Source organism: Mytilus californianus, unplaced genomic scaffold (genome assembly GCF_021869535.1).
Source record: "Mytilus californianus isolate M0D057914Y unplaced genomic scaffold, xbMytCali1.0.p SCAF_4, whole genome shotgun sequence".
NCBI lineage: Eukaryota > Metazoa > Mollusca > Bivalvia > Mytilida > Mytilidae > Mytilus > Mytilus californianus.
The window spans coordinates 83,505,650-83,515,432 of NW_026262690.1; the positions used below are offsets into that span (position 1 = coordinate 83,505,650).

Consider the following 9,783-nt stretch of genomic DNA (forward strand, 5'->3'; position numbering starts at 1 on the left):
TTTCTCTGCATCAATCTTGGTCTTTTTAGCAATCACATGGTCTGTTCTGAAAAATATTTTCTCTTAAACAAAAAATTGTGAAACAGCTTGAGTACATATCAATGTGTCTGTACACTCAACAGAAAAAAGAGAAATATTTACAGTAGACAATGTACATGTATGCAACAATAGACGGACAAGGTGAATGCAAAATAACCCCACTCCTAGAATGGGGCTTATAAACTTTAAGTTTCTTAGTCACCCTACTTGCCTTGATCAATTTGGAACACACTGAAAACTTGCATATTTAAAAATAGAATCAGTTTCTTAGTCACCATATCGTCCCAGCCTTGAACATTTTGAAATCACGGAAATTAAAAGTTATGTAAAGAATAATAAGCGTCTTAGTCACCCTCCATGCTTCGAAATATTTTTTAAATACATCAGTGAAAAATAACTTTTAAAAAAATAATTTTAAAAGTTTGAATGTGATCTTATGAAATGTATGTCAGTTGGTAGGGTTTATATTACCTTTATTTTGTTGAATGTAAACTTTAACATTCAAGTAGTTTCAAGTATTATCATGTTTATATGTATTACAAAACTGCACAATTTTTCTTTATGAATGAGTTTAAAGTAAGATAAGATATAATTTATATCACATGTTTAAACACAGTGATTATTTGAACAGCGTATAGAAGTTGCTTGTTTTAAAACTATTTAACTTGATAATCAAGAATTATAAAGCATGAAAATAGGAATATATCAGTGAAAAACATGGCTCATTTTGGGTCAGGTCAAAGGTCCCAGGATATTCTAGCTTGTGGATTATGTGAAGTAGAAACAAAAATAAAAGTGAAATGTATGAACTGTGATCTATATATGTGCCAAAAATGTACAGATAAAATACATGCAAAGTTCAAGAATGCTGATCTCCATGACATTGTTGATTTGAAGGACATTCATTCTCATATTGATGAAACTAAAGCAAATTCTGAATTCAAACCAGTAAAATGTAAAGATCATAGAAAACAACTGTGCTGCATGTACTGCTTAACGTGTGAACTATTAGTTTGCCCAATGTGCATAGCAAAAACTCATCAACTTCATTTAATGGAAGACATACAAACTGTTTGTCAAAAGAAAGTTGAAGAAATGAAAATACTTCAAGATCAAGCTAAATCTAAGATAGAAAAATTAATAGAAAATGTAAATTTAATGGGAGAAATTGAGAAAGCAAAATCACATGAAATAGAGCAAAATATATTAATGGAGGAAAAACAAGCAAGGGAAGTTCAGTCAAAATGTTTGAGGTTACTTAAAGAACATAAAGATAAGACAGAAAGACAATCTGAACTGATGTCATCGAAAGAATTTGAAATTCTAGAAGATAAAAAAGATATCAAAACAGTTATACAACAAGTAGAAAATAAATACGAATCACGAAATACAGAAGAATTTCTTGAAGCTATACGAAATATGCATTCAAAATTAGAGTCGATTAAGACAACAAGTTCAAAATCGTTTGATATGAAAATACTACATTATGTTCCTAATTATAAAATCCAGACCAATTCTAAATCAATTGAAATTGAAATTCATTTTGAAACAAAAGCAAAATATGAACTAAACATGTTAGACGTATTGAAAATAAATAGTATCACAAGTGACAAGGATGGTAACATCTGGATCACAGATGGAGTTAGAAAAATTCAACAACTGCAGGTGAAAGAAGGAGTTAAAGTCATTAAAGCACTAACAACTGGCCCTGGCTTCACTGAAATCAGATGTTGGAATAAAGGCATTCTCTTTACATCTGATGATTATTCAAAAATCATTCATTTGGCCTCTAACGATAAATTGAAAGTTTTCAAAAATCTTTCTCCTAGCTTGCCTTTTGCGCTCTCTGTTTCAGAAAATGACGTTATTGTAGGAATGAACTGTGTCTCTGTAAAAGACAAAACAGACATACCCGTCATCATTAGATTGGGATTTAATGGGAAAATTATACAGATCTATAAAAATCATGGTAGACAACTACTTACAAGAGATGTTGTACGATGCTGTACAACAACCAATGATGGTGCTATCTGCTACATTGATAGTATTAACAGTAAAGGCTATTTAGGAGATGTAGTATTCATCAGTCGAGATGCAATTATTCAATGGAAATACAGTGGAAACTCCTTAATTAATTCAAATAAACATCCTTTTACTCCTATTGAAGTTGTGACAACAGGGTCTTATAATTTCATAGTTTCTGACGAGAACCAGCATGCTCTCCATTTCCTCAGTACAAAGGGGGGATTACTGACAATCTTAGACTTAACAATGATTGGAGTGGGAGATCCAGGGGTTATGACAATTGATAACAATGGGACTTTATGGATAAGTAGCGAGGAACTAAACAAAACAATACTCAGCCCTGTGAAATTCTTTGGATTCTGACAGAAATGTCAGGTTTTACATATCCTGATAACAAAGTTGACAGTATCATTTTATGAAGAACTTTTCTATTTTTGAAGAGTGAAGTAATTGCAACTGCTAGTAATATAAAACAGATTTTGTTATATAAAAAAATTACTTGTAAAAACTTTATTACCGGTAATTGTTACTGTTAGGCAAATGGATGAATGATAGCATAACGATACAATTATTGTGCAACGGTTAACATTATCTAAACGTTTATGGTGGATGAAATCAAGCTATCAGTTAAAGGGGCATTAGCTACGAATTCGACAAAAAAATGGAATATATTTTATTTTGTTTCAAACATTTATAAAAGCGGAATAAAGAAATTATATTTTGCTATTAGCAGTCAGTTTGGCTCAATTTCGTCAAAATAACCTAAAACACATCTCTGGTGTATTATTGACTTACAACTCAATAATTCAACTCAATTGAATCCGTATTCATGCAACTTTTCAATTTGACCTTTAGATGAGTGGTTGTGCAGGTGTTCACCACGTGGCTCATTCATTAACAAGAAACGAATGTCAACATTGAAAACTGAAACAAGGAAGCGACCAGGAATAACCATTTTGTTGACTGATCCGGCCCACAAAAAAAGTACAGGTACAACGAGGAGTTACATATATGTCAAAGTAATAACATAAAATCAAACGGAGCTTCAGAAATCCGATTGCACGTGCTCGCTCTCTATTTATATTTATATTCATATTGGGTTATATGACCGTCCGCAGTCTTTGGAGGTCATCTCGATGAATAATTAGATGGCATCTTGTCTAAAATACGCAAATGCTGATACATTTTAGCGAGCCTATGCATTGTTAATTGAGAATAATGAAAGTAACTACTGCTCACCATTTATATAATAATTATCAGCACATAAGTCAAAGAATGCCTGAAATTTGTGCAGAAAACTAATTATTTCCAACTTTTTTAAAATTTTCATGTCAAATATTCGTATTCAAGTAAATACTATAACATAAGTGGAATGAGATTGTATATTTTCATGAAATTTTCTGAATTAAAGTAGGCTAATGGGAGTGAAATCAATCGTAACCACAATCCCGTTCTCTTTTCCTCGAATGTGACCTACGGAATAAGATTTATCACCGGATTTGTACTTACATGAGCAACACGTCGGGTGCCACATGTGCAGCAAGATCTGCTTACCCTTCTGGAGTACATGAGATCACCCCCGGTTTTTGGTGGGGCTTGTAATGCTCAGTCTTTAGTTTTCTTTTTTGAATTTTGTGTACTGTTTGTCTTTTCGTCGTTTTTCGTTTTTCGCCATGGCATTGTCAGTTGTTTTCGACTTATGAGTTTGAATATCCTTTTGGTATCATTCGCTTCTCTCTTCTACCGTATAGTATATTAACTTATCTTTGTAAACATCAGACGGTTATCAGTTGTGAAAAAAATACTTCCTAGTTACTGTTTATTCTGTCTCATGATTATGAAATAAATGACTCGAACCTCGGATAAGTTGAACTGTTATGTTTGGTTCACTTGACTTTGACGTATAGAGGTTTCATTCAATCCATTGTATTTACAAGATAACCTAAAAAAAAACATTTTTGCTTGTTTTATCCAAAAGATCTGGTAATAATGGGATTGATTGACATTTAAGAAATTGTGGGTAGGATTGCAGAGCCAAGTCAAACAGGAATTTTCCATTAGAATTTTCTGCTTTTTAGCACAGGAAGAGGTAATTAGAACAATAAACAAAAACACTTTTGTCTGCTTGAATTAAAATATATTAATATGTATGAGTACCATGAATTTTTGCAGAAGACATTCGCCTTGTAAACTAGAATGTTAAAATACTAACCTTATTGGTCTAATATAGAGAAGAGTATGTTTATATCAAACATAAGTGAAGCCTTAATAACAAAATATTCATTTTGATGCAAGCTTGGATTTCCTCCAAAGCAATTTGTTATCAGAGTTTAAATATATTTTTTTTATTCTTGAAAGTTTGTCAATTTTTTAGTAATTCATATGACTTTTTGAAGATGAAGACTGATAAAAAATTTAATATTGTTTTATAAATGTAAGACTTTAACTAAACAAGAAACATGTACTCTAAGAATTTATCAAATTTTTTACTAAAATTTGAACTCGTACCCTACCAATTTACTTTCTTTATAGTATCCACATTTACAATACACACATACATAGATCATTCTATAACAAACATCACTGTTGCTATTCATGTTTAGGTATCTAATTCTATTTTTGAACAATGAAAATTTATTCAGCCTGTTTATCAGAGAAATATTCTAAAATTATTCAACAATAGAACAATAGAATAATTAATAGAAATATTAGTCTTATTCTAAAAATATTCAACAATAGAATAATTAATAGAAATATTAGTCTTCACAGTATTCTTCTTGACAATATACATATAAAATGTGGTATGATTGCCAATGAGACAACTATCCACCAAAGTTCAAATGAAGTGGATGTAAGCAATTATAGGCGACTGAACGGCCTTCAGCAATGGGAAAAACCCATACCGTATTGTCGGCGGTAAAAGGCCCCGACATGAAAAATGTGAAACAATATAACTGAGAAAACTAACGGCCTTATTTATAACAAAACAATTTACGAAGAAAAAAATTGACTGACATGAACCAATGACAACCACTGAAAACATGTTCCTGACTTGGGACTGGCGCATAAAGAATATGGCGGGTTTAAACATACTTGTGAGGGTTCAACCCTCCCCGAACCTTGGACAGTGGTGTTACAGCCCAACATAAGAACAAACAGTTAAAATCAGTTGCAATTGGCTTAACTAAAAAGATCGGTAAGAGGCACAAAAACGAAAGACACAAAGCACCAAAATAAAGAGTACACGCAGTTACTGCAAAAGCTAATTACAACTAATAAATAAATCATGTTTTCTAAAACTTAAGTATCATCATTACAAATCCAACGGATGTAGTGTAAAAGACATCAATAAACAGTCTGAGAAACGCATGACTTTGTGCAATGCCAAAATATAAGTAAACAGTATCGTCAGGATGTAGGATCACGATTTATCATACCTGTACATTTAAAGCGATATATATATGATAAATATTAAGTAATGTTTTAATGTTTCAAAAACAAAATCAATGTTAACACTAATAAAAACAACATTTACTACTGTGTTGAATTTGTAACTTTTAAGGAAAAAAAACTCACGAAGATACCAGGATTGAAATTTTGTACGCCATTCGCGCCAGAGACACTCGTTTAAAAAAAGTTAACAAGGCCAAATAACTGTACAAAGTTGCAGAGCAGTGAGGACCAGAAAGTCCATAAAAGTTTTGCCAAATACAACTAAGGTAATCTATTCGAGGGTAGAACATCCTTAGTATTCGAAAAAATTCAACGTTTTCTAAACAAGTAATTTATGATTATGACCATTACGAATAAGTTTATTCAAAAGACCATTTAGTTTACACGGATCTTTTTTTAAATTTACGGGCTTTATAGACAATATTGCCGTAAAAATTAGGATGTGATATCCCGTTTTTAATAAGAACTCTACAAGTTTGTTTTGTTTATCCAAACCTGACCATTCCACTAGATCACTTATCTTGGAAATATGTTATATTAATATAGTATATAACAAATCTGGACAAAACTGATCAGTATTATCTGAGACGGGTTACAATGGTTTTGACCTGCATTAATTTATTAATTGTAGTACCCTGTGTAAATATAAATAGGGTATGATACCAAAGTTCAGTTCATTGTCTCATTCATTTTTTATTTTTTTGGAAATTTATGGAAAAAGAAAACTGGAGGTTCAGAAAGCTAAGTGGTTAGTTTTTGGTTAGTTTTATCAGTAACTATACATAGATTGTGCTTTGGTTGTGAGGAGTAATCGTTTAGACATATGCTGAATGTCCTATCAAAACATTGTGTTAAGGAAAAATCATCATTCTTAAATTTCGTGTATCCAAAGCCTTTTTCTGAATTTTTCCTTCAAGAACGCTCAAATCCAAAAAAAAGAAAAGCCAATGATGTATAAATACCTGAAAAGGTGAAAAGCTATTTAACCAAACTGGACCTTAAAAGAATAGCCAAAATCAGCTAAAGTAAGCTATGCCTGAGGGAGTTAGATTATCAATGACGCCATAGTGGTTTATTTTTTAACAATAAACCTTACAATTTTAGCAAACTTACTTAATGGGAAGAATAAACTCAATATTGGCAGAAAACGCATTCACAATTAAAAATCGTCATAAATACAAATAATTGTATTCAAAAAAGAAATATATTGCAGTTTCGACCAGGATGAATTTCTACAGGAATAGATTACCTTAGCTGTATTTTGCCAAACTTTTCGGAATTTTTGCTCCTCCCCTTTTTTGGTCAACTGCTTTAATAAGGGTGTCACTGGTGAGTCTTTTGTAGACGAAACGCGTGTCTGGCATACAAAATTACAGGCCTGATATCTTTGATGAGTTTTTAAGCCTTATGTAGTGACATCTAACTGGCACCTATCCCCATATATACTGGTATTCATCATCATCTTGTTGTCTTATTTGTTGTTGCTTTAATCTAATCTAAGCTAATCCAGAAATTTTGATTGAACACATAAAAATTGCCATTTTATTTCAATTCTGTTCTGTTTAAGATAAATGGAAATGCGGGAAACAAAAACCAAGAGAGCGGATCCTAAGCCTAAATCGCTCACCTTTTCCGTAACAAAAATGTTTATGAGAAACGAATTTCTTAATTTCAGATATACAGCTTTTCGTGGTCAAGTTTGTATATCTTGTGTTTCTTATCTGTTTGTCCTTCATAATTTCAGCCTATATAATAGTTTTCTAGTTAACATACAAAACATATTATGATTTTCAAGAAATTAGACGATGCATTTTAAACTCGTGTTTTATTTCTAGCCATGACGCCCATGCTGGTTGATTAAAAGGAACAAAAAACTCAAACTTGAGGATGAAGAGAAGATATTTGAAAAAGTTTTATGACAACAACAATAGGAGTTAAGTGATGGCAATAGATCACCTGGCAAATAGGGTTAGGTGACCTAATCATGGTGAAAACTGTGTAAATAATGGCTTGTGTCAGGGGGAGGAAAATGTATAAAGTGATCACAATATGATTATTCAATTCTGTAAATGCAATTGAACTTCTAGTTTCTGGTTGAAAATATTCACTCGTTTTAGTCTTTTCAACTCAAAGAAAGAATTGCAGTCTTAAATAAAATGGGCGCAGCTTGATATGACCGCAGAGGTCGAACCCTGAACAGTTGGGGCAAGTATGGACACAACATTCAAGCTTGATACAGCACTGAATTTGGATTGTAATTAAATATTTGACACAGCATAGGTTTCTGACACAGAATGAATGTGGTCTAAGAACTCAATTTTTTTTAATTTACCTATTCAAACCATATTATTATTATTTGCTTTTATATATAAATCAGAAATAACCAATTTAAAATGGAAAATTTTAAAGAAAAAAAAGGAAAAAAAATCCCCTCCCCCCCAATTTTTTAAACCCCCTTATGATTCATCACCCCCAAACTCAATACCAGACTTCCCTTTGTGGTATGGTACCTTGCAGTACAATTTCAGAGAGATCCATACACTTTAACACAAGTTATTGTCTGGAAACTGGAAAAATGTTTGTTTTTTGGCCCCTTTTTGGCCCCAAATTCCTAAATGTTTAGGGCAATTACCCCAAACTCAAACTCAGCTTTCCCTTTGTGATATGGAACCTTGTAGTACAATTTCATAAAGATCCATACACTTACACACAAGTTATTGTCCTGAAACTAGAAAAATGCTTGTTTTTTTGCCCCTTTTTGGCCCCTAATTCCTAAAATTTTGAGGAAATTACCCCCAAAATCAATCCCAGCCTTCCCTTTGTGGTATGGTACCTTGCAGTACAATTTCAGAGAGATCCATGCACTTGAACACAAGTTATTGTCTGGAAACTAGAAAAATGCTTATTTTTGGCCCCTTATTCCTAAACGTTTTGGGCAATTACCCCCAAACTCAATTCCAGCTTTCCCTTTGTGATATGGAACCTTGTAGTACAATTTCATAAAGATCCATACACACAAGTTATTGTCCTGAAACTAGAAAAATGCTTGTTTTTTTGCCCCTTTTTGGCCCCTAATTCCTAAAATTTTGAGGAAATTACCCCCAAAATCAATCCCAGCCTTCCCTTTGAGGTATGGTACCTTGCAGTACAATTTCAGAGAGATCCATACACTTGAACACAAGTTATTGTCTGGAAACTAGAAAAATGCTGATTTTTGGCCCCTTATTCCTAAACGTTTTGGGCAATTACCCCCAAACTCAATTCCAGCTTTCCCTTTGTGATATGGAACCTTGTAGTACAATTTCATAAAGATCCATACACTTACACACAAGCTATTGTCATGAAACTAGGAAAATGCTTGTTTTTTGCCCCTTTTTTGGCCCCTAATTCCTAAAATTTGGAGGCAATTACCCCCAAAACCAATCCAAGCATTCCCTTTGTGATATGGAACCTTGTGGTACAATGTCAGAGAGATCCATACACTAACACACATGTTATGTCTGGAAGTTACAAAAATGCTTATTTTTGGCCCCTTTTTCCTTAACTGTTGGTACCATTATCCCCCTCGCTTGCATAAAACATTATAAAGGGACATAACTCAAGAACGGTAAAAGCGACCCAAATTTGTACTTGATCTGAGTTTTGTTTTAATAAGCATTGTGTATAAGTTTTATAACATTTGGTTGAGGCAAACTAAAGTTAGAGAACGGAAACGAAAAATTTAGTAATTTTTCCATTTGTAAAGGGGCATAACTCTAGAACGGTAAAAGTGACGCAACTAAATTTCAAACTTGATATGTGTTTTGTGGTAATAAGCATTGTGTTTAAGTTTCATAAAATTTGGTTGAGGCAAACTAAAGTTAGAGAACAGAAACCAATTTTGGGACGTACGTACGTACAGATGGATGGACAAGGGTAAAACTTAATGCCCCCTCCACTACGGCGGAGCATAAAAAATATCCAAGTATGCAATTTTTAGTTTTTACCTCAAACATGCCAAAATTAAAATTAAATCTTGCAGGTATGTTTTTCTTATCATATTTCGACAGTGCATATCAAAGTATTTTAAGGAAAATGTATCACACTTCCTAAAATTTCCTTCTTTTGTTAACTTGTGTTTTATGAGTTGCTATTTTAATGACATAACACCCAAATCATGAATAAAAGTATACACTTATTCAGAAAATGAACACTTTTAACAGCACTTGTTTTTCCAGCAGATTCATATAGTGCCTGGTTATAGAATGACATAAATAAGAAACAAAA

The 9,783-nt window shown here is 32.5% G+C and overlaps 1 protein-coding gene across 1 annotated transcript; it reads left to right on the plus strand.

Annotated features, from left to right (window-relative positions):
- The first annotated feature begins 756 nt into the window (after positions 1–756).
- Positions 757–2,793, plus strand: LOC127737113 (uncharacterized). Its single transcript, XM_052247646.1, has one exon. It carries the CDS (start codon positions 757–759, stop codon positions 2,425–2,427), a length of 1,671 nt encoding a protein of 556 aa, XP_052103606.1. The 3' UTR covers positions 2,428–2,793.
- Positions 2,794–9,783: the final 6,990 nt, after the last annotated feature.